The sequence below is a fragment of the Cygnus olor genome, chromosome 15 (genome assembly GCF_009769625.2).
Source record: "Cygnus olor isolate bCygOlo1 chromosome 15, bCygOlo1.pri.v2, whole genome shotgun sequence".
Taxonomy (NCBI): domain Eukaryota; kingdom Metazoa; phylum Chordata; class Aves; order Anseriformes; family Anatidae; genus Cygnus; species Cygnus olor.
This window is the reverse complement of record NC_049183.1, coordinates 8,047,310-8,073,641: the sequence shown is the minus strand read 5'-3', so window position 1 is coordinate 8,073,641 and position 26,332 is coordinate 8,047,310. Positions and strand designations below refer to the sequence as shown.

Sequence of the window (26,332 nt, the reverse complement as noted above, 5' to 3'; positions counted from 1 at the left end):
CATCACACAATTGCTTCCTTCTCTCTAGGATCCCAGCATGCACTGTATGTTCCTAGAGCAAGACAGAATATGAAAAGAAGAAAAAAAACAGGAAGGAATTCATAGCAAGTTATATTGCATAGCTAAGATTATAATACTGTGAAGGACAGATTTATTACTCCTTTCCATGAAAAGAGATTTTATCAGAAAACACAGACAACAGCTACAACTCTATTCATGAAAAAAAAAATCTCGTTTTGTTGGTGGTGTTTCTTTGCACTGTAGTAACAGCTAGATGCCAAAATCAGAGGAAAGTACTTGGTGTTATACATAGAAGTAGTCTTAAGAGAATTCCATGCTTAACCTTAGAGAGAGAAAACAGAAAATACACAGAACAAAGAAAAAGTAGCAGGGAAAGAATCAAAACTAGCCAAAAAAGCAGAAGTCGGAACATCTGCTTAGCATATATAACCAGCAAGTGATTACCACTACCCACACCTTTGACATTTGGTGCATGTTTTTACACCTCTCCCTCCTTCTCACACTCACCCAGTGTGATGCTCATTGTGTGTCACTCTTGCCACATGTGGCATTAAGCCACTGAAAATTAACAGTTGATGCTACATTCATGAGTCACTAGAAACAAAGTATTTGGTTGAAAAATTAATTAAAATTTAAAATTAACTTCATTCATACAAAGGCAACAATCACTGCAGCCTTTTCTTACTTCAGAATGGAGATATTCTGCTTACGCAGGCTCCTTTGCACGGTAGTACTTTTCAAATTTAGCCAGTAAGGAGAGAGAGACTGTTTCATGTTCCCACTTTGTGTGAGTCTAAGATATTTACTGCACCCATTCTAAATTAAAACATGGGCTTTCTAATTTGTTTTACTGAAGGTAATCATAACCAAATGAATTAACCTCTCATTTCTGCAGTTCTTGTATAGCTTCACTTTACAGTGACTGCATAAAGCAAGGCAATCAGCAGACATACCTTCAGAGAATCACAGAATGGTTTGGGTTGGAAGGGCCCTAAAGCCCATCCAGTTCCAATCCTCCTGCCATGGGCAGGGACACCTCCCACTACATCAGGGTGCCCAGGGCCTCATCCAACCTGGCCTTGAACAACTCCAGGGATGGGGCATCCACAGCTTCTCTGGGCAGCCATTTCCATTGCCTCACCACCCTCTGAGTGAAGAATTTCCTCCTAACATCTAATCTAAATCTCCCCTCTTTTAGTTTAAAACCATTCCCCCTTGTCCTATCAATATTTGCCCACGTAAAAAGTCATTCTTCATCTATTTTATAAGCTCCCTTTAAGTACTGAAAGGCTGCAATGATGTCCACACGGAGCCTTCTCTACTTCAGGCTGAACATCCCCAGCTCTCTCAGTCTTTCTTCACAGGAGAGGTGCTCAAGCCCTCTGATCAACTTCATGGCCTCCTCTGGACTTGCTCTAAGAGCTCCACAACCTTCTTGTGCTGGGGGCCCCAGACCTGGACACAGGGCTCCAGGTGAGGCCTCATGAGGGCAGAGCAGAGGGGGACAATCCCTTCCCTGTCCTGCTGGTCACACCTCTGTTGATGCAGCCCAGGGCGCAGTTGGCCTTCTGGGCTGCAGCCACACACTGCTGGCTCATGTCGAGCTTTGCACCCGCTAGAACCCCCAAGTCCTTCTCCGCAGTACAACAAACCTTGCTGTACTTTAAAATACCAATAAGCTGTCAATAATACAAAAGACATAAAGGTAAGAATCCTACCTGACCTCTGTTGTGTGTTACTATCCTTAAAAAGATCTTTCGCTATTAATTTTTCTCCATGATGAATTTACCCTAAATTTAAAATTCCACCATTATGTCCAATAAATATAATATAGACTAACAACCATTACTTACTATCCCACCTGTACTACTACTGGCAGGTACATCAATGTCATAGCAGCAAAAGAGAGATTTCTTGTTTTTTTTGTGAAGTGGGAAAAGGATAAAGATTAAAAAGGCAAAGTAAGCCTAATTAGAAGAAAAAAAAACAAACAAAAAACACCAAGGATTAATTATTTACGCTGGCTTGCTAATGAAGCCGTGGGGCTGCTATCAGGAGTTTATTACCAGGGCAATGTCAAGTTGCAGCAAACGTATCTACACAAAAGGTAATTGTTCCTGAGATTATAAGTAAGCAAACATAATAGTGCAAAATGGTCTGAAAAACAGAATGGCTCTATGGAGAATTTGGATGATGTAGATGTTATGAGCACTCTGAAGATGAGGGAGTCATCTAATAGTGTGTATGGAGAGCGTACAAAGACAATGACCAATTTTAATTCTAAGTCATTGTAGAGGTAAATCTGGCTTTTTCAGTGTTAGTTTAGCACTGTAATAACCACAGAGACATTAAGCAAACATTGTGTATTTATTGGTAATATTTTTACCAATAAAACAAGGTTAATGAGGTAAGTAAAACTATTTTCAATAATCACCTGGAGCAAACTAACAGGGCTTACCATTTAATATCCTGTATGCTCTGTACATTAAAAAATTGCCATTCAGTATTGCCCATGTGGCAGAGATAACCACTCCCAAGATAGCTATCACAGGCAGAAGCAGCTTCTACAGTTTTAGTTCAAGGTCATCCAATATAGCTGGCTTCAAGTTTTGCTCTCCATCTGGAAGGCCAGCAGTATCAGGCACTGGCAGATTTCCCAAGGAGCATGTTTCATGATGACAGGGAATGCTATTTTATAAGAACTCAGTGCCTTTTCTGTTCACAGCCATAGGCAGTAACTGTGGATGATAAAATCTCACCTATGCTATTAATATTTTCTGGGTCAGAATATGCTAATATTTTTAAATGCACGGATTCTGCACAACAAATTATTCTGAACTTCAGTTTTTTATCTGTTCCTGTATCACATAGTATTCTGAGGTTTTACTGCCTGTCCATCCATCAGCTGAATGGAGCCAACACATGCATTATCTATTTTTACAATCATGTCTTTCAGCGTGGTAGATTTCCATGCTCTGCAGTGATATGAATCCTAACTGCTTTTGAAGCCACACACAAGTATCCATAGCAGTAACACATTAAATGCGCAAGGTAGATTGCGCATTAAATGCGCAAGCTGCATGAGCAGCTCCCTTGCCTTCTGGGTCTGTTATCTCACCAGAAAAGAAAAGGAAAAAAAAAAAAAAAAAAAGAAAGTGGAACAGGAGAACTTCAAAGGCAGACAGAGTGTGCATGTTCTGAAGTGGTATGTTTGCTTTCCTTAGCAGCAAAGACAGATTGGAAATTTACAGTTTGACCCAAAACTCATATTACAGAGAACATTTTAGGAAATGAGCTGAGAGAAGCATGAGAAGAGAATGCGAGGGAACGCCACCTAACTATAAATGGATGCTTTTATGTACATACTGTCTCCTTCATATCAATATGGGCTGAGTCCTCAGCTTTTCTGAAAATAAACCCAGAAGAGCTGGAGATAGTAAATGATGGCTTTAAGCTGTGTTTTCATCTCCTGGGCAGGTCGGAGGTGGTCACAACAGTTCCCAGCATAATTTAAAGAAATTTCACAGTATCAGTAGATATTGTGCATAGATATTTGTCTCAGCTAAAATATGACTGTATAATGTAAATTGGGGCATTATCTACTCGAGGAAAGCTTTTATAATCTGAAAATTTGCTCCAAATAAACTTCAGGTAATTATCCATAGCAAGAAGGTATTCAGCTGGAAATAATGTGGACATCTTGGATATGAAGAGTACAGCTGTCTTCAGCTGCCCTCCTTTTTTTTAAATAATAAAACAATACCAGGGTCCAAGCAAAGGACAGGCTGACAAAGGCTAGTATCTTACTTGAAGTTTGCACCAAGCTCTAAGAAACATCATGACCCATTAAGTGATTGTTTCAGCTGATTTTGCTTCCTGTATTTCATTGTATTATTAAAAAGAAAAACACAAATAATCAGAAAGCTGCCCTCTTTTGTACACACTACCAAGATGAAATATTCCTCTGTGGTATAAAGCATGTAATCTGTTTAATTGATAAAAGAGTTCAGCTACTTCCATTGCCTTTCAAATCACAACTTTTTAGGTTTCAGACTAAGAACATAATCACTCCGCCATCATACGTTGAATTTTATTGAACTTCACTCAACAAATTAAAACCCCACATTTTGCAATATTTTTGTCAATAAAAAGGCATCACAAATTTCAGAGTTTGATAAAGGCACAGTGTTTAAATGTATTTTGGTCTTCAAGTGCTTTAATTTCTATTACTGAGACTTGTCTCACATTATGTTTAGCACACTAGCAAGATTTTTCTACTTCTATCTGGAAGGCAGACACATAAGAGTAGAAAGAAGTCTAAAAGCAGTACAAAAGAGAGAACAACCACGTGTATTGAAACTGTATTTGTGGTCTTCACTTAAAAATTGCTGCTATTTCATTTTAAGACAGGAGAAATCATCTCTTTCCACTGTTCTCAATGAGTTACGTGTGCTTTGGGAAGTTTTTCTTTAGCACAGTGATAGGCAGACCACGGAAGTATCTATATTTGTCTTTGAGAAAACAGCAAATTTTTGGTCTGGCACTGCAAACTCATAAATATTGCTCTGTGGAGCTGTGGCCTTTACACGATTTGTGGGCCTGGTACAGGTAAAACTGCAACACCTTAAGGATGTCTTCTGAATTTTAAGATAATGTTGATGGATATAAGTCTATACCTGAATTATCCACTGGTCAGGGAAGATGCAATTTCTGGAAGCTGTCAGTAGTAGTCATAGTCATCGGAGGCGGTCACTGGAAAAACATAGTTTTTTGAGAGCCTTAGCTGGCAGCCCACAGCCCTCTGTGCAACACAGCCCAAGACATGGTAAAAGATGTGCAGGTAGCTTGTGAGGAAGGAAAAAAAAAATCCTCAGAACTATTGGAAGAGGAAGGTGGGTACCAGATGATCAGTCTGTGCACGACCCCTACAGGCTAGGCAGCCATTTTGTGTTGTGTGGTTCAGCTCCCACCAACTGGGCAGCCATTTTGTGTTGTGTGGTTGAGCTCCCACAGACTGGGCAGCCATTTTGTCTCATAGAAAGGGTGTTCATTTGGCTTGTGAGACCTACTAGGCAGGTAGTATTGCCTCCTGTGATTTCACAGAGGAAGGACTCCCTCTAAACTTGAAAAATAAAAGGGTGTCTCTTATTAAAGGAATTTTTGATGCCCTTTCCCTTCTTTAACCCGAATCATGAACCTGCAGGTAGGTGAGGTCTCTTGTGACTGATTTCAATATCATGAGAGTGACTGCTGCTGACTTGGTACCCAAATCTCTTTCAAAAGATGGAAGCCTTCTTCCTGAAGAGACGAATCTTTCGGTGGCCCAGAGCAAAGATTGTAAGTAATTTTCATTTCCAGTAGAGCATAAAGTAACTTGCTTATTCAGTGCTACCATTGCAAAAAGGGGAGAAATTCATTAAAAAAATAAAGATATTTTAACTCAATACTTGATCACAGAACTGTGTATGAAATTTGTTCAAATATAATTGAAAGTTTCTTCACTTTAATTTGAGAAAACTGAAAATCTGGGTCTGTTGAATTACTGATATGTTTGATAGACATAGGCTAACAGATCAGATACTGAATAGAGCCTGCTTAGATTTATATCAGAAAAAAGACAAACATATAGTGTTATATGACTTTGGAACACTACTGAGTATCACCGTTTAAGTCTGATACTATTAAATCCATCATTTATTTCTAAGCTTAATCCCACTGCCTGATTCTCCTCCTCTGATACTTTAGGTCTTGCTTTGACTTAATAATGATGATTAAGTATCTGTCTTTTATTTATTCACCATCCCACTCTTTCTTTCACCCCTACAGTGACCCTTCTAAAGCTTTTAAGAGGAACCATTCAGTAAAGATTTCTAGCTACTGAAGTGTTACCAACTGTGAGTACTGTAATGTAATATTTGTGTAGTGATGGAAGAACAACATACTTCATTTTATCCTTTTTGTTGTCCTACAGACTCCATTAGTCATTGGTGTTATTTTGTTCAGTGAGGGAAGGTAATATGTACCTCACAATATTAACACCAACTAAAACACGGCCTCAGTGCCTTAACTTTCAAAGCAAGCAGTTATCTGTATGTCTTGCTAAATATTCCCTCACTGGAGTTCACGTTGCTTTGAAGAGAAAAAGAGCTTTGAAAAAACTTGAGAGACATAATACATAGATCACAGCTGAGAAACTGCCTTAAAGAATATTACATTATATTGATGATCTTGCATAGCAGCAGGAAAATTTAGCTGGTTCATGCACAGAAGACTGAGAAAATGCAAATTGACTCCAGGCCTGCTGAGCATCCACACCCTGCTAGGTTTTGTTTGTTTTTGTACTGTCTGCTATGCTAACCTGGAGCATTTCTCTTCCAAATGCCCTTATTTTATGGCTACTGCATTTGTTTGGGCAAAATGTTGACATAACTGTTAGAACGTAACAAGTCTTGTTGCAAAGCTGTTTCAAACATCAGTGAAGGTGAGTTTTATTATCGCACCTTGGTCTGCTTTGTGCATCTTCTTCAAGGTAAACAGTAATTTCAGTTAGCAGCCAGAGCAAGTTCCTTGCATAGATTAAACCTCCATGGCTCTGACAGGGGAAAAGCTTGCTCTGATTTCTGTCAACAACAGGTCTGGCTTGGGGTGTTTTGTTTCCTTATTCTTAAGTGTGAACATTGTTAAAATACAGTGTCTGTATAGTGAAGAAAGAACTGTGGTAGTTGCTGATGTGTATAAGTAAAGCTGACAGGCTGCATGGCTCCAACAGGAGAGAGCCACAGCCACCATTAGGGCTGGTGATACACTCAGAGCATAAACCCTCTAGCTTATTCCTTTTTTTTCTTCTCCTTTAAATAACAGCTACAATATACTTTTTCCTAGCTTTAGGACCTGGCTACATGTGAATGCAAAAAATAAGTAATACAGAGAGACAGTGAGAAGAATGAACCATTATTTTTTAAAAAGCAGCTAGAGATGTAATCTGTGCCTGGATGTGTAACTGATACGGAATTAGTGCATCGTATTGTTCATGCTTTTGTAAGAACTAAATAACACCCAATTTAAATGAAGAGAATTTCTATTCTGTTGCTAACAGCATGAGGGGAAAAAACAGCAGGAATACAAACGTACCACACATTGTCTCTGTTACTATATGTATGTCTTATTCTTTTGTTATAATAGAACAAAAGGCTAAAGTGGGCATACAAACTAAAGCGATCTGGTTCTCATTAATGCTATCTTCAATTCAATGGTCTGGGCATAGGTGTAGCAGTACTAGTTGGCAGCCACATGTTCAAAGCCAAGTGAGTTTTAAACCTTTCAGACACAGCAGAGTTTCATGTAGTTGGTTTTATAGGTCATTCATTGGAGAATCTAGTCCTGTCAGGAGAAACCAATTACTAAAATTCATGACCTACATACAGACTTCTGGTCTTGGTATACTGGCAATCCACTACTTCAGGAAATAACTGAAAAGCAGTAAATACGGCCACATATAAAGTCTTCTACAGGATGTCTAGGAGTGAGAGTTTATGTAATTTGCCTAGTTAACAGGTACAAAACTTGGATCACTGAGGTAACTGTGATTTGTGCTGTTAATCTCAGCGGGAGGTTAATGTATTCAGGTTAGTATATGTTTTTAAAAGTCAAATACAGCTGAGCCCCTGTCATTGTAAACTACTCAGAATGAAAGGCAGTAAAGAACAGCTGCTGCTACACTGGTTGGGCACCACTAGCACCGTCCTTCCCATTCACCTTTACTGTCAGGAATAAAATGTAAAAACGTTTAAAAAATGATACAAAAGTCAAGTAGATAATTTTTGGACTCCTAAAGGGTATTAAAGGAAGCATGTTCTAATTCTGGAGGTCTTTGTGTGAGAGGGACTGCTTTTTGTTTCACATATAGTGCAGCCAATATGAAGAACTTGCTTGTTGTAGATGGGCTTAGAAAGATAGGAAGCATACAGGGGGCTTTAAAAATCATGATCAGTGCAGTCTTGGGTTGCAAGCAGAGTGCCAGAGCAGACAGAGATGTATCTCACCATCTTAGTGGTGTTAACAAACTGAATTTTACTGCCTCAACGATTAATGAGCAGAGCCAGGACATTGTGCCACAGAGAACGGAGGAGTCAGGCTAGAAACCTGGGTGAACATCCCTGGAACAGTTGGTGTACTGCTGCTGAAGGAATGAGAGGGGCTGGGGCTGTGGCACAGACCTCAGTCCTTGCTGAAGGCAGTGGCAGCAGCAACCAGCTGAGCTTTCCAGGATTTATGAAATACAAAGTAGTGGAGCCATCTCTGACAGTTGCTGCCTCTGTCACCTGCCTGCTTTGCTAGTACCTAGGGCCAGCCTTAGTGGAGACTTTGATATAGCTGCTCAGAAAAGCTCTCCTCACTCAGACAGTGGACAGCTGGGGAGTCCTCCTGGATAGCTCTAGGCAGGGTGTGTTTGGATATCTAAGGCAGGAAGAGCACTGTGCTCAGAATGAATGTCAGTTGTATTCCCTTTTCAATAACCAAGCTCCTCTGTGTTCAGTTCATTACTGAAATACCTGCCAAGCGATACAGAGTGGTGAGTGTGATGAGTGTGAGCACAGGGGAAATGAAAAGAACAGACTGGATACGAGAACAAATAGAACAAGGGAAGAACATGCAGAAGTATGACAAGCTGGTGTCTGCCATGGCTTTCATTCAGTGGGACAGTTTATTTCTATCCCAGTGTTTGTTTGATATAGAAAATGTCAAGAGAACTGCAGGGTTCAATGATGTGGCTTTTTTCAGATTAAATTTATGTACAAGCCAATTATCAAGTACTAACTTGATTACCAGGAGCAAGTGTGACAAAACTGGCTTTGTTTACTTTATTTGTAGCACTACAGCACTGTTAAAGGTCAGAGTAACTGTAACCAGTCCTTATTTCCGAAGATCTCTAAGCAGTGACTGTATATATGCTCTGTGCTGTTTGCAGGTAAGGCTTCCTACTTCTGGCAGCACAAGTAAGTCAGGGCACTGAAATTAACCTCCAGTAATAATAGTTAAAGTGCCAGTCTTATCTTTTTACCTTACAAGCAGAAGAGATGATCTCTGGAGGTCCCTTCTAACCGAAACCATTCTGTGATTCTGTAAGTTGTTGTTTTGTTTTTTTTTTTTCCTGGTAATGTAGCTTCATTATTGCCAAGAAATGGTGTTCAGCAGGTTTTTAGACCTACTGCAGTTGTTGGCCTGTCAGCAAAGGTGCTAGTTTCTGATCTGCAGTACACAAAGACAGATGGGACTTCAAAATAATATACTCCCTATTAATAAGTCCTTATTGTCTAAATTCAGTGATATAGGAATATAAACCGTACTGACTTCATCATCAGAATGGGATTAATATTCATTAACCTTTAGTGGAGCTCCTATGCCTGACCCTTTTGACAGTTTTGAAAATCTCTCATGGAATATTGCTATTTAATTTGATGCATCAAAATGTGTTTTGTGTTCAAAACTTAATAGCTTCCATTTAACAAATGTCAAACCTTGGCTGCTGTTAGTCCAGAACACAGTGTGCTCTCTTGTGACATGAGCTAAGACCACTAATGAAGTGAGGAGCAAAGCCTGAATTAGCTTCAGACAAATATCATTCCCAGAACGGACTGAAGTCAGGTATAAAAATATGCTCTGTAGACACACACTTTGCTAAAGTTTCCTTTTGTAAGTAATAGATCCCTTTTATATAGTCTGCAAATCATGCTGCATAAAAAAGGTAATTTCCTTTGCAACTACGAAAATCATTTCCCAGCGGCATTTTGCAAGCATTCACCTAGCTGGAATGCTCTTTATCTTTCTTCCTTTTAAAATGTCAAGCAGATAAAAGTCTTCTAAATAGCATCCTTTCCTATTTCGATTAATTTTGCATAGTATTTTCCCAGAAGAATTGATACTTACATAAACCTGAGTTCTGATTCTCTTCTGACTAAGACTTCCCGAAGTCTCTGGATCTTTGCCATCTCTAGCTCAATTTCCTCAGGCATCATTGTTGTTTCAGCCATTGAAATTATGTCAAGTTGATCTGTGTGTGAAAGAAGAGAGAAAATGAATGAAGCTAGTCCAATTGTCTTAACAGGGCTTTTTAGGAATGTGAATTTAATCACAGAGCTATCTGGCTATGGGGTAATTAATGCAAGTAGTGGAGAATAGCTGAGTGCTACATTGACTGCTTCCTCTATTGTTTTGCTTATTACTTTTGATGTAATCATTTTGCAGTCAAAGAATCCCTAAACCAAAGTGACATTCATTTCTAGTCAGAATCCATCACACCTCTGGGGAATCCTAACCCAGTGCATAACTTCAGCTACTCTTCCTTAATTGGTATCACTACAAACTTTGCAAGTATAGCCATAGCTACAAAACTCATTCAAAGCAATTACTTGCAACTCTGAAGAGTCTTGTCTTAGCCCAAGTGCAGGCCATGTAAAAAGATGCAGGTTTCTCATTTTTAATTCTTGTAACTCTCTATGTCATTCCACTATCTCAGTGTGAGCAACAGCCCAGACCCACTACAGAAGAGCCAAAGATGTGGATAGAAATGACACAGGGCCTAACCCTTCATAGAGCTGAGTGTTCCTACTGAGGGCACTGATTCATTTCAAACAAAATTTCATTTAAACAAGATTTGAGACACTAACATGTTGAGTGCGTTCATGTTTTGGTACCCAAATGCAGACATACCCCTGAAAGCAGGCCTGTTTCAGCCCTATTGGTTTGAAAAATAAAAAATGGAGAGGTCAAAATGTATCATCCATGACTAAGCAGAAGATAGGAGACAAAAAGCTGCTTGATTATTATGAGACAAATTCCAAAGTTTCTCATGACAGACTAAGTTGAGAAGAATTTCTGACAGAAACTTGGGAGTAGGAACAGAACTACAAAGTCTCAGCAAATACAAGCTCTGCATCGGCATAGTTCATAAACAGCTGTTCTCTCAAAATGGAAGCAAATTAAAGAAATTCTGGAGGATATAAGGAAAATAAATTTGGCCCTAATGTTTTTTTTTGTTTGCTTGTTTTAAGTTATCCTGCTAGTATTGTCTGCTTTTTTTGGCTTCAGTTCATAATGAAGAAAGTGGATAAATAAATATTAAAAAGTGACACAATCTCTCACATGAGAGAACAGCCATTTCTCCATAGTTGTTTTTAAAACTCAGATTGCAAAACTGTTGGTAAAGTAAGGCTATCTTGTGTGTCTGAACACACAACTACTGCCTGTAGAAGACAGAATTTCCTACCAGAAATCACTGTGTTTGTTGGGGCATATTTACTGGAGGTATAGCCTAGATGTCCTAAGAAGCCTTGTTCCAGTTCTGTTGTTGATGGCTAGCTCCACAGTGTAAAGCTCACGCGTCTTTTGAAATCCCAGCCACGAACTTAGGTGTTGAAGTAGAAGCTTAAAAACTTGGAGCCTCTAGACATGTTTCAGGAAGGGTGAGCTCCAGTGAAAACACCCTCAGGGACTGTATCCAGCCCCCCTCCCCTCACACCCTCAACCACATTTGGGAATGAGGAACTATACTATAGTGAAGTCTGGAACTTAACAGCAGAGCACTTAGCGTGCTGTCCTACCACTAACAGGTGGTCACAATTATAATACAATACTTGAGATGTTTTATCAGACAGCATTTCAAAGAAACTAGGACAAAGATTCTGTAAGTGTAGTTCTGCCCCTTGTTGCTTTTCAGTGCTGTGGAGTTGTTTTAACTGCCTGCAGCAAAGTTAGCTTTGATGCAAATTTATTTTCCAAAAATATTAAGCAGGAGATGGGAAGTTATTCTGGTGCTACCATGAAATAAAGCATTAATACCAGTAATTAGAAGGACAAGCCACAAATATCACACATACACACACAGATATACGCATATACATTTTAAAATTAGTTCTCAAGAGCTCAAGAAATAGGGAAAAAAAGAAAAAAAAAGGAACTAATTTATTTCCCTCTGCAACTGTAGCTGTAAGTGCCACAGTATTACCCCTTGGATCAGATCAGCTATCATAATGTGATTTCAATAGTTCAGGAGGGGAATCATGGACAAACCTTATGCCACACATGCTTAGAGCCAAGGCAAGAATTATTGTGACAGCAGTAGTTTAGTCTGACCTCTTGCAGAACAGTCACAGATTCTCCTTCACATCCCACTCAACATGTGTTTGAACCTGAGAAAATAGTCTTGAAAGCTATCCAAAATTATGCAATGATTTTAAAATAATCCAAAATATAAGCAAGGCACCACAGGTTTGAAAGTAGACGAAATAAATATAGAAACCATAAGATCTTAGTTCACAACCTGTCTGTGAACTTGGAGATGCAGCTAGAACAATACAGACGTAGAAGGAGTAGTGGAGTTTATCTCCATAGCAGCACGTGTGCTGTGAGCATACTGTAAAAAACTTAATTCTCATAGAGATTTCAGACTGGAAAGAGTATTAGGAAGAACTGGATTAAGGCAACTTGGAGACAAAAAAAAACAGGGCAGTTGACATAGGAAGGTATTTGAAGGTAAGAATACAGAGAACTAAGTGTGGGATTCTGTGGTGCTGGAAGAGATTAACAGCCAATTCTAGATGGGTATGCACGGTCTTCCAAGGAGGAGGGACTGAAGGATATTGGCCCTGCTTTATGCATGTTCACTTGTACACAATTAAGGAACAAAACCATTTTGCACCTCCAGCTTTATCTGGACCTCCCTTCCTAACAGATAAAGACTAAGTAAGCTCCTTTGACAGCTGCTAATTTACTTTATATAGGTGTGTCCATAGGTCTGATAAACCCAACAGTGCTGCAGTATGCCACCCACTTTGGCCCTCTCTATAGAGTACACATTTTTAAGGCAGGCTTTGAGGGTAAAATGCACAATTAGAACAGTATTTCCTGAAAATCCTGAAACAGTAGAGCACAAGTGTGCAGACGCTCTGGAAATCATGAGCCTCTGAAGAGATCAGGATTCCCACCTCACACCTTCACCTGTTTGTATATGAATTTCTCTTCTAACTTAGTGGATAATTGGCCTACCTGGCAGCAGCAATTCTAATGGATAATTATTGTTCAGAAAATGATTTGTGCTCCTGTGATGAAAGCTCTTGGGAAAGAATATGTTAACGTTGTTAAGGCTTCGAGTAAAGTTCTAGCTCTCCTGACACCTTTAGTGCTCTGAGACATGATTCTGAACAGCTTCACACAGAAGCCTCTTGCCTTTTCATAAAAGAAAGGAGAAACCTTTAAGTTTATTTAGAGCTGGCATGCATTAGTCAACTATTTTTTCACGTATATTATTATTATACAAATCAAAGCTCTGACTCTGGTAATGAGACAAAATTCATAAAGCGAAAGTGGAGACAACACAGATTAGTCACAGCTAGTGACAGGACTGAACTATTCTCTGAGCTCTACAATCTCCAGGATAATTTTCAGTGACAAAGAAACAAGTACAATATTATTACTGTATGCACAAAAGGATATTAACATGAAAATAATTGCTACATAGAAATGAAATTATCAAGCTATTACATATAATGAGCGGGATTGAAGAGGAAGCTACTTATGCATATTTTTGCTTCAATTTAAATGTAGACCGGTATAGTTAAACTTAGCATTAACTTAATGATCACACTGCATCCTCAGTGTGCCAGCCAGAATTGGAACATTAGCCACCTGTGATGAGAAGCAACAAAAAATAAAATGCCTATTGAGTTGATAAGTACAAAGAAAACTTTAAAAGAAGCCTGAAGCAATAGAAGGAGAAATGGGAGAACACATTGCACTTGGTGTCAATAGTTTCAGACAAATTGGTAAGAAATGCTGTATGGAAAAACTAATCATCAGCAGAAATCCTACTGCTGTCACTTGATGCAAGTACCCTGTTGTCCACTGAGCAGCTCCCTGTGCTCTAGAACCATTGGTTTAATTATAATTTCAGGGTTTTGTTATCATCATCTTTGTCAAAGTCAGGGGCATGGAGAATGTGAGGTGTATCAGTAATGCAAACAGTTATGAACCCATGCCTTAGGAACCCAAAACTATGTCATTGTTATTCTGATAGTATCCTCATATTGAACAACAATCAGAACTCTACCTGTAACAGTGCCCGATTTGCAGTAGAGGCAGTAAGAGCTGAGCAATGAGTTGCTTATGGATACACAGCAAGTCTGTGGCAGAGCCAAGGTCTGCTGGATCTCAGCGTCTCTTCAGGACATCATTTATCCTTTCCCTTGCTTGTGAGTTTGCTGCACTTGGAAGCCATCAATCACTCAGTCTTGAAGAATCATCCGAGTCATTTAGCAACAGAGGAGCTCCAGCAAAGGTAAGGGTAATGACCCAGCTAACCTGCCACTTTTCTTCATCTTTGACATGAAGGAACTATCTTCAAGGAGACTCTGATTAGTCAATCCATGACTTCTGAGAGCTCTTGAAAGGATTGCATTGCAAACCAGTTGCATGGCTTCTCGAACGTAGACACCACTCAGCAACAAACCTGCTGCTCAGCCCACCCAGCTACAGTGCTTCAGTTGACAATGATTTTAAGTCATTGCTGTTCCAGACTGGATTTAAACTGAACAATTTGAGGCCTATTTCCACTCCCTTAAATTGTCCGATAATATAATAATCTTTGTTAAAATACTGTTAATGGCTAAATTTTGTTCCAAATTTGGGTCAGCACTGCTCTTTCTCAAGAACTGAATGAAATTCTTAAACTGATCTGTTTTCACTGAAGTATATTAAAGGCTAATAGAGCAACTCCCAGTGCTGTTTCAGGTATCAAAATCAAGACTTTCACGACCGCTGTTAGTTGATGAGCCAAAGCAGAAGTAAGCAGGAGGCACAGGTTAGAGACAGATGAAAAGAGAACCAGATGGTACAACTTAAAAAAAGAACGCTAGATGGAAGCTGAAATAGTTCCATAATGCAGAAAAATAAACTGGTATAGTACAAAATATTCCAGATAAAAAACGTTCATGTGAAAAGAATCAAATTATCAGATTGTTCATGCAGCTTGTCACTAGCTTGTCACCTGGAGGCATGACTGAGTAGTCTTGTAGCCAGGCCTATTACTATACCATTTACTTTTGTCTCAAGTGTATTCAGAGGCTCACATACTATGGTGTTTGTTGTTGTTGGTTTTTTTTCTTTTAATTTAACTCATCTGGGGCAGGATGCAGTGGCAAATAACTAACCCATGCAGAAAAAGCTACATCTAATTACTCATTCCTAATCTAGCCTGCTGCAGCATTCTATTACTGTGAATCCTAGCAATGATTAAATTTGGCATGTTTGTGGAATGGTGTTTTTCAATGGTTTATGCTGGAATTACCATATAAATATAGCCAATAGCTAAACACGGCACAAGCAGCTGCAATGTATTTTGTTCCTGGCTTCCATGACAGGCAGGCATTTTAAAATGGGGAGACAGAGGAAAGGGTGAAGGTGGTACAGGACAGTTCCAGTGTGGAAGTGACCTAACTGTCACGGCTCTGAGCACATCCCACCACTCTGGGCTCACAGCTGGTTTGGACATGGGGCAGGCATCTGACCTTGAGAGGCCTCAGCAAAGGTTCCCCATCCTTTCCCCCTCCTTTTGCTCAGCAGCAGATTTCAAGCTGAGACTCTGCCCACTCCCTCCCTCCGAGACCTGGACTTTACTTCCTACTTGGAGCTGCCTTGTAACTGGGGGTTTTGTCTGGAGATCTGGACTGTGCTGGCCCTGGGCATTGTCACCAGACCTGCTCTGTCCCCTTGCTCAGACACCACTGGAGTGCGCCCTTGCCAGTGAGGATGCTGCCCCTGCATGCCTTGTTGTGACTCTCAGCACAGGGCTCATTTCGACTATAGGGCTGCCAGCCTTTGTTGTACCCAGTGCTGACCCTCCCCCTACAGTTAGAAATGGAAATAGTCCTCATGACTGCAGCAACCCTTGGAAGAAGGCTCATTTCGTCAGGGTATCCCTTTCTTTTGATGATTGCTGGAAACATTCCAAAGGAATCTGCATATGTAAATATAGAATATAGCAACCTGTACCAGATCACTGCACATCTGTTTCAAACAGCAGCACGCAGCCATATTGACTGTTTTGATGTGCATTACATAAACTCTGTGCTTCACATTTTCTCCTTCTGTGAACAGTGTTAAGAAAAGTTTTGTACTGTCTTGAGTCCCAATGTCTCTGAGATGAAGGCCCCCCTACACACATCCCAGGAGTCAGTCCTCCTCCTGCAGAGCACAGAATACAGACCAGTTCAGTGGGTTAGCCTAGGAAATGCTGCAGGCTTCTCCCTCAGGGCAGTCTCTTCCCTCTACTTGTCAACTGGCCCTCCTGTTTCAGCTCTTGCACTGAAGACAGACTGGTGATGACAGCCAATTTAGTAAACGTTGGAATCACGCTGCTGGTTGTATCAGGCCTCAGTAACCAGCTAATAGGCTACATCAAGGCAACAGGAGTGCACGCACCTGATGAGTTTTAACACTGGGAAATAGTAATCTCTAAAGATGGCAGTAGTGTGCGGAGACTGTTACTGGAAGAGCAAAAATGTAATGTTCTACTGCCCTTATATGTGCTAAAGTTCTCAGAATCACTTTGCCTCCATCAATAGCACAGAATACTGGAGATGACAGAGTTGAATTTCGCTTCTAGCAGAAAGCTGAAGTCTTTCTTTCTCGTTGTGGCTGTTACAGCTTTGGAATCCATTTTAATACTTCTTCATGGGCTGAGCAACACCATTATTCATTTTGGAATCAGTGACACATAGGCGCCATGAAATGCACTTTGAGCTTACACAGTCTGAGCAGATATCCTCCTTAGGTGGCTGGACGTGCTTTGTTCTTGCAAGTAATGGTGGCCAGAAACGTTCTGACAAAACTGAGTCTGCCAGTGAAGTGGAGTTCAGAGTATTCGGGGGATATATTTTGGATTCAGTAAGTTTACTATCAATTCAAAGGGAATTAACTATCTGTGCGAAGAGCCTGTTTTTCTGTCAGAGAATGGGGAATCAGAGCAGCCTTGCAGTTCTGGAGCTGCTGAATTCTCTGCGCAGAGCCAGAAAGCCCTGGAAGCAGAAGATGCAACTGCAGTCCAGCTCCCAGGTGCACAGGAGGTAATCCTGGAGCCCTGAAATACTGGCTTGGACCAAGCATGAAAGCTTCCAACATCTTTGCCAGACAGCAGGGCACCTGGAAATCCCAAGGCTGTTTTTTCTCATGCTCTATGTCTCAGGGCAGACTTCTGGGCTGGTTGGTTGGCCTTACAGCCTGGCTTCACAACAGGCAGCTGTGAAATCTGGCAGCCCTAAGGAACCCCTTTGGCAGGAAGGTGCCAGAGAGGCATACTGAAAGGTGATTAAATGCCAGGATGTCAGGGAATGTCACGGTCACCAAATATCCCTGTTTCTGAACAGTCATTTGGGGAAGGAGAAAAAGAAAATGGGTGATATTCATGGGGAACAGTGGTGCATCTATGTTTCCAGTAAACCTGATGTCAGAGTACTGGCCAATTCAGCTCTCTGGTGCTCTGCTTCAAGATCATTTATGTTCTGAGATAAAGAACTAGACCTGAGCAGTCCCTTCATGTCTGTAGTCCATTCAGCAATTCCACAACCAAGAGACAACAAATTCCTGTCTGTAGAGAGACCCTGCTACAACCTGCAGAGAAGCACGACACCTCTCTGAGATGATGCAAATGAATTATCTCACATTTAAACTTGCCATTTGTGGGAGGAAAGGAAAACTTGCTTTTATAGTAATGCTTAGACTCAGTGGGAAAAGCACTGTTGCAGCATCAGCTGCAGTGAAAATATTTTTATTTTGCAACCAGAGAGAATAAAAAATACTTCTTATCATCCCTTAGGATAATAGCTGCTTTTGCACAGATTTCTTCTGGAAATAGCTATTTTTTATAATTAAAATGATAATATGTGATTGTAGGACATACTAGCAGCATTAGTAAAGACTAGGAAAGGCACAAGCATCCTAAAAAGATGTATTTACTGTATGCCCAATATGGGCACTTTGGAAGGTTTGTTTCAATTTTTTCTGAATTAAATATCACAACCGTTGGAAGAAGTCATGGGTTGATAATATTATTTCTTTTGCTCTATTCATCTCTCCTCTCATTCAATATTTAACCACCTCTCAGTCTTATTTAATATTCAACACTGAATATCAAAGATAATCTGTTGTCATTATATATGAATTACTATCTCCTGTTTTCTAATAATAGGCTACCATGACTTAGAATGAGAATGTGCAATTTTATGCAAAGCTTGAATATGTTGTAATTTATACGTATTTTCTGCCATCTTTGAATACTCTGATCAGCATTCACTAAGCATATGTAAATAACTTCAAAATGATAAACAAAACAAAACCATAGTTTTCTTCTATGCAGAAATATGAGCAGTAAGCCCTACACCATATACACTCTGTAGGGAAAAAACAGCTGGGTCAAGGGGACAGGAAAGCATGAATTTGTCTTGCGGAGATGATCAGCCCTGCAGGTCCCTTCTCCTAATCCAACACTCACTAAAGTCAACAAGAGTCTTTCACTTCAGCTTCTTTTTTTTTCCTTCCTTTTGCATGTGTCATATTTAAATTGCCTTTCTAGGCATGCAACTATTTTGCCTTTGAAGAAGAGTAAGCATGAAAAAGTGCTGGAAGTTCAGGCTCAGCTTTTCAGAAATCTGTAGAAATCTGTTGGTATTTTGTGCCTAAAACTAACAACGTGATTAATTTTGTAGAACTGGGATGTGATGTGCTAGCCTTTGGTGAAAGCAGAGGGAAGAAAGAATGCGAGAAAAAAAAAGCAAAATCCCAGGACAGAACTGACATTCACCATTTTGTTGAATTCAACAGAATTTGAGCAAGTCTTTAAATTACCATGTGGTGACCAAAAAACAAACCAACTAATGGTGGAAAACACCAGAGATCATGCTGTTTGCCATATTAATTCCTTCCAAGGCATATTAAATTCATCTGATGTGACTGGAAATGGATCTGTTCAAACAGTCATCTGTGATCTGAGTGCAACAGCACAACTATAATATTGGGATTTATTTTGTCCAGGCCATTAATTATTTTTTTTTAAATCATTGCAGTTAGATCTACAGTCTAGACATACTACAACCTGACTTTCTACTTCAAAAGTCTCATTCTCTATCGTATGACCCAATTTTAAAATTAGATAAGCAGAGAATATAAAAAGCACTGTGTGATTGCCCACTGCACTTCCAGAATCACTGCCCTCTGTTCCATATCAAAGAGCCTCTTGTTATCAGAAGATTCTCTTTGAGTAGCATATCCTGTACTTTCTTGTTCTTATCTTCAAGCTTTGACCTTTTATTTTTCATTATTTACCTTTGCAAAAAGCATGTCGGCGGCGGTCTATTCTTTCCTATTTCAGGCTTTTGTGCACTGTGGTCTCACTGAGACTTCTCTTGAAATGTGAACTCCAGATTCACAATGTTGAATATTAACTCCTTCCTCTAACTCTCAAAGTCCTTTTGGTTTCTATGGTATCATACTTGGAAATACTGCACACATTGACTCCTTTCATGTCTGATGTGTAAGAAAGTGCCTGTACCTGCCCAGTGCCCAAGTGAGATTCTTTGTTGCTCTGCATCTTTTATGCTGTATTTCTACATTACAGCATATTATTCTAGATTACAGTAGTGTTGCAATGAAGAAAGGCTGTTTTAAAAACTGAACCTGAAATAAATTCTGCTTTGTGTTTTCTAATTCAACATATTTCCAAACAGAAGTAGACATTCAGGCAGTAAAAGTGATGGTTAATTAAGGATGGTCTACAGTACTTTACTAACTCTAAGTTTTATAGTCAAATGATGGTCCCAACTTTCTACTTTAGGGACCATTTTCTGACCATGTTCCCTATTTAAAGATACCAGCACAAGCCCATAAGGGTAAATCTATAAAGATCTTGCCTCTAAAAAAAACATCAATTAAATTGTCTTGTTTGTTATCCTGAGAAATTTACAAGCAGTAATTATTCTTGGCTTTGTCTTTGGTCAATTTATGACAGTTCCAATTTCCTAAGTGGGTTTCTAATTATACAACCCTTTAATCTTACACTTCCCCCAGGAAAAAGCTCTCTCTAGTCTAAGAAACTACTCTATCCATAGAAGACATCAATTTGGTTGTGAAGGTATCTGGAGAAAACAGCTCCTCTCTCAGTAGTTGTTCATCTTTCTTTGACAGTGACGATCCTGCGAATCTGTACCAGTCTTGAGGGCTTGTAAGAAATTTGATGTGATGCTCAGGACTTAATGTGATATTCAGGCCTACCCTTAATGTAACTTAAAATCTATACTGCCATCCTGTATTTGGATGATAAATTCTATTTGTTTTATCTTGTACTTAAGCTTTCGGTTTTCAGCATTCTCCTGACTTTTGATGGTGTCAAAATTGTGGAACTCGTCTGCTTGTGATGATGGAGGTTTTGGTGGCCAAGAAGAGAGGATCAGGGCAGTGGAAAGGATTACTTATGTTAAATGATAATGGCTGCTGTAAGCCATTACGTAAAGAATACATTTAGAACGAAAACTAGTAACTATCCAAAGCAGTGACACACTGAAGCAGTCTTTGAAGTAGGATACTGGATGAATGGAACCAAAGGTATTTTAAAATAAGATCAGAGCATTTGGGTCTTTTAAGGGTCTGCCCTCCCTTCATGGGAACAAAGCAAACAGCAGAAGTCCTGCGAATAAACTCAGGTATCGCGTGATTGTCTGCAGTTGCAGGAGGGTGGACTCAGGAAGCAGAAAAAAATAATTTGACCATTATCTGGGGCTTTACTCTTTCAGTATTCAGGTAGAATTTAACTTTTTGAGGTCCAGTGTTTCTGCAGTCAGACACTGTCCACACAGACTCCAGACTCTTTCTCCATTTAAGAAGTTGTAAGTATGCATCCTGTCAAATCAAACTATCGCGTTGAGACACCACCATCTCTGCTTTCACGTTCTTCCACCTGGATCTAAGGGTGTTTGCTTATGCAAGGAACTGATTCAGTATGAAAGGGCAGTTTGCTACCTAATAATCTGTAACTAGAATGATTTCTTTCTAGTTGTAAATCTGTATATCATCTGGTGCTATTTTATAGTGTTATGATTACTATTTACATGTAATTTTTTTCTATCACTGAGACTTCTACTAGCTTTCTGTATTTTTATATCATGTCTTTGATCTGTTACTCACAATGCCCTGGACAGTCCCCTAAACAGACAATTTTAGGGGGGGAGAGAGGACTTTTCCTCAGTAGCACACCCTCTGGCAGCAGCTTAAAAGCTGACACAAAACATATTTACAGATCAGAAAACAATTTCAGCATCTACCACAATAAATGCCTAAGGAATCCAAAATTAATAATGAATTGTTTCTTTGAAAATGTACGATAAATCTAACTTCCTATGAAAGTCTTCCCATAAACAAAGAAATAAAAGCCCCAGGCCTGATTTGATAGTGTCTTACTATTAAGACAGAAATAAAGAATTTTTTAACGTGATTGAAGTTTGCAGGGAGTGCTTCTGATATAAAGAAATTCAGAGTATGCAGAATTATGTCCACTACCATAAATTACCATAATGAGACTCACAGATTGGGTCTTGAAAACCTGTAGGGGCTTTGACATTGCAATTACAGGGCTCAACCATGCTACTTTGAAGCTGATTCCAAGAATGTCTAGGCAATTTGCATGCCTCAGCCAATTGCCATTACAGTCAATGATAACAAAGCTGCACACATCTCTTCAGCCTCTTAGAGGGGAGATGCATATAAATTAGGAATACAGAATCATGAAAACAGCAAAGGGAGTTTGGAATTAATGTCTTTTTATAAAATCCTTTTTAAACTCAAGTCCCATTGAATTAAGAAACCCCAGAGACATTATTTGTGAATTCACATGTGATTCTGCACTCAGCTGAAACTGAATCCTCTGTTTTAATATAAATTGCATTTCTGAGTTGAGACAGTTCTCAAGATCCAGATTCTAAATGTGGCAGGTCTCATTTTTTCCCCATATGGTGACTGGGATAAGGTCATTACAGATGACCTGCATGCCTTCACATGGAAGCTGGTCTGCAAGTGACTGCTCAATCCTGCTTAATATCATCGCAGTACAGTTCCTACCACACATCAGACTTAAAAATCTAGCACCACAGAGCGTCTTTGCTAGTGCCTCATATATACTGTCAGAGAGGAAACAGGACTTGCTCAGAGACAGAATGTTTTCAGAGCAGTTACAGCACACTGGAGGGGCATCTGCAGTATCAGTGCGACCATTTCAGACTGGTTTCCAACATCCACAGGACGTGAACTGAGCTACAAACTCTCTTCAAGACTACTGCAGTCCATTCGTGAAACAGCCTGTGGTGTATCATCTGGCCGTTCTTGTTGTGTGTAAAGAAGGATCAAGTGCTTTTGAGTGGGATTTGAAGAAGAGCTGTCCATATAATGAGGTCTGCAGAGAATTATGACAGACTTAACAGAGTACTGTAATTGAATTGTGCAAGAATGTTTTCCAGACTTCCTACTGTTGTTTCCAATTCTAAATGAACTCTAGTTTGGGTATCAGTGCTGCAGTCCTTGTTGCCAGATGCTCTGCCAACAGGATTTTTCACGTTTGGCTAGTGGCTTTAGATGAGGTGTGAAAGGCATTTCCCCCAGACCACATTACACGTCAGTTTGAAACTAACCAACCTAATTTGTTTTGCTATAACTAAGTGGCATTTTTCCTCCTCTTTCTATGCTGTACCACAGAGTATTTCAGATCAGTGCTTCCTCTATTGACCCAACCTGACAGAAGGGTGCCTTCAATATCCAAGCAAGCTTCTAATGTTCTGTTCCGGTTTCTCTCTCCTCTCTCCCCATACCCACGGATAAATAAATCTCTGCAGATGAGGCAAATTAGCTGATGTTGCATGAAGCTGTCTCAGCACTTAACTGCTGCTTGCAGAACCCCCCAGCAATTTAGCTCAGGAAGGGCAGGATGCTTTGGTGCAGGGGCTGGTTTTCCCTGACTTGGGAAGAGGGGCACCAGCCAAGGGGCTCTGTGTCCAGCTGTGCCCTCTGCTTCCTCCTGGCTCAGGAGGAGGTGCAGAGGAAATTCCTGTACTTCCTTCCATTTCAATTTGCACTTGACAAATCTTTTCCAGCAGTCAAGAAGAGTGACAAAGCAATGGCCATGCCCATTCCCCACCTGCCTGTTTTGGGGAAGATAGAGGCCCCTGACTTGCTGTGCATAAGCAGCTTTAGAGCCAAGATTTGAGCAGTTTCGGTATGGAAAGGGAGTTGCTGACTTTCTTGAACAGTTGTTTCTTCTCACAACCACAGCTACCTCATGTATCACAGCCTCGGAAAAGATTTTCTTAATTATATATCCAACCTAGGAGTATGTCCCATTTAAAATACTGCCCAGAGAAATTCTCAGTACCAAGGTAATAGGTGACCTTGCCCCCTCACAAAAGAAAATGAAAGATTTCTCCTTGCTTTGCAAAAATCATGACTGTGTGGGTTAGAAGTACTCAGTGCAAAGTCAGGGATCTCTTATATAGGAAGACAACTTTATTATGAGGGAGGTCTTAGAAAAAGAATTAGCTTTTTCAGTTGCATCCAGATCTCAGTACATCTCCGGATGACAAAGCCTGAGGTCTAGATCTTTGACATATGCCGGACATGCACATCTCTGGGAATCTGCCACCACAAAAATGACAAACCAGACTCCTCCTATGTTTCTTAAGGGTAGAAATTCCCTACGTGAATTAAACATAAGCTCAAGAAGAGTTGTAAACAGATCTGTCATTCAGTAAAATATTGGGTTGCGACCAGGATGAAGTCTGTCATTTTTTAAAAATGAATTAAGCTGAATTGCTTCCTTCACTTTTTTCCTCTTTCCCCCTCGGGTAATCTTTCCTATTCAATTATTTGGCTTTACAATCAGATTTTCCTATTCCATTAGGTGTTTATATCTCCCCTGTTTTTGTATGAAAACTTCTCACAACCAGCAGAAAACAAAAAAAGATCTCTATTGAGAAAGTGTTATCAGATAGATAAAAGACAGTCACTGTAACCTGTTTCAGCCTACTGTCCATCTGTGTTGCTATTAGCAGATTAATAATGGATCTTACAGAAGTGTGGTTTAAGAAAAACATATAGCATTAAATAATGAATTTACCTCTTGTTCTCATTTTTAAACTGCTTACATAATGATTTTTCATAGAAATTTATTGGTAAAGAAAGGATATCTTTCTTTAAACCATTTCCTCAGAAATCACTGTACAAAGTTGATCACCTCCTAGATTAAGTAGGGCTTTGTGGTGAGTGCCATTTTTACTGATCTTCCCAATCGATTATCTCTGACCTAATTTGTGTTGGTGCAGAGCAAGGTATAAACTAATACTTGAGTATTGCTGTAAACATTTCACGCTATTTTATTTGAATCTGGTTTCAGCTCATTTGCAATATGGATTTGTTTAGAAAGATACACAGCTCACAGTGACTGTCTCCCATGCTGCCTGGTTCTTTCGCCCACCAGCAAACACCAGCCGATGCCTGATTTTGCCCACAGAAATGTCATTGCTCTCCAGTCTCCTTGAAACTCTCCCTACTGTTTGTAGAGGAGTACCCAGAAACTGAGGAGAACTCTGATCATCTGTTCTAGTAGATCTAAAATGGCTTCTAGCTGGGACATTTTTCCTTCCTACAGTATAAGGAGGCCTGGGGAAATTATTGAGGGATATTCTGTGAGGAGCTCTGTTTCCTGCTTCTTGTCTGTGGCCTCCTTATATAAACACACAGAACAGGGGAAAAACATGACTGGACATCTGAAAGACATCTCTTCTGCCTTGTGCAGAGTGAACAAAAACATGCTACGATGACAATGTTCTTTGTGTAGAGACCTATATATGTGGAGGACTTAGAGGAGACAGATTTTTCTTGCTTACAACAGAAGGGTGAAACAGCTTTCCAGAGGGAAACAATTACCTTAGATTTACTCTGTTGTGAGCTAGACACAATTTTTAAAAAATGAAATTAAGTGCTGTGATTTTCTTCACTGTAAGAAATTATCACCAAGGTATTTTATATCCAGACTATTCTACATAAAAGGTAAACACAATAGAATTTGTTATCAGTTACTGAGAAAATAACTTACGTCAGCAGTTATGAGATCAGTGTAACAAAACAAACTAGGAAGACGCTTGAAAAATTGCTTTGCCTGGCTTCCTGTTGGAACAGCTCTCATACATTCCCTTCACGTCTGATAGGGAATTAACCTGAAGTTTATGCACCATTGCATTATGCTTCTGCTGCAGAGACTCAACTTGGACTATACAAGCTCAGAGTGCTTTATATTCACTGAGAGTAGCCTGTCCAGCCCTCAAATTGCTGTAGTTTTGCCTATACAAACCCTAGGGTACTCAGAACCCTGGAGTCAGGTACTCACTGTGAAATAAAATCTTCTAGGAATGTGTACAAACAATATTTTGTAAGTCAGGGTGTGACTTCTCTGGGTGTAAGCTTCCTGCCTAACTTAATGTATTATTAGGAGTTGGACTTGATGATCCTTTGGGTCCACTCCAACTTGGGATATTCCATGATTCTAGGGTAGGAATGCTGTATTTTGAGTTATAGGGGTTTTTGTTGTTGATGTTTTCTTTTTTTTTCCTTTGAAAGAACATACTTAGATTAGGCAAAGGGAGACAAAGTAAAGAGAGAAGGAATTAAGGAGAACAGATGAATAAAGCCCAGTCATTCACCGTAGCACACACCATGTCTGTGTATCAAGGGCAAGACTTAAATGTAGTGGGAAATTGAAGCCAGTACAAGAGCTCTGGCACTCACCTTGATCAGAACCCCATGGTAGTATATGGAAATAATTCCATATAACGTAGCCAAGCTTTGAAACAGGTCTTAATATTCCCCTCCTCCCCAATTATAGTCCTGTATCACTGTTACATCTCTGTTCTTCAATCACGTTAGGAATACAAAAAAAAAAAAAAAAGGACCATGCTAGTCACTGCCTCCAGATGCCTCTGTGCTTCTCCTCCCACCACAACCACCAGTCAGTCCCTTTGTCCTCTCCCTAGTGGCCTCCAGTGCCTCAGAGATGCAGAAATAAAAAAGTCCAGAAATCAAACTGCATTAGTTACCTGTTTCTAGAGGCCAGATTTGTGAGAACAAGGGACTATCTTTTTAGCATTTCTCCGATTATCTTAAAGGCAGTGCATTACTTAAAGCTCCTGGTAGCTGTTCTTTAGTGCAGGGTGCTTCCTGCAGGGTAGTGGCA

At 39.8% G+C, this 26,332-nt stretch overlaps 1 protein-coding gene and 1 long non-coding RNA gene across 2 annotated transcripts in view; one reads left to right on the top strand and one right to left on the bottom strand.

The window, feature by feature from the left end:
• BMERB1 (bMERB domain containing 1) overlaps nt 1–26,332 on the bottom strand; it is a 50,214-nt gene that overhangs the window by 14,963 nt on the left and 8,919 nt on the right. Inside the window, 1 exon segment of the mRNA XM_040575237.1 lies at nt 9,949–10,072. Within this exon segment, the coding sequence (XP_040431171.1) occupies nt 9,949–10,072 (124 nt within the window).
• The window catches only part of LOC121078748, a 40,150-nt gene continuing 19,664 nt past the window's right edge, over nt 5,847–26,332 (top strand). The window contains exon 1 of the long non-coding RNA XR_005824717.1: nt 5,847–5,915. This is a non-coding gene — a long non-coding RNA (uncharacterized LOC121078748). The remainder of the gene's footprint in view (nt 5,916–26,332) is intronic.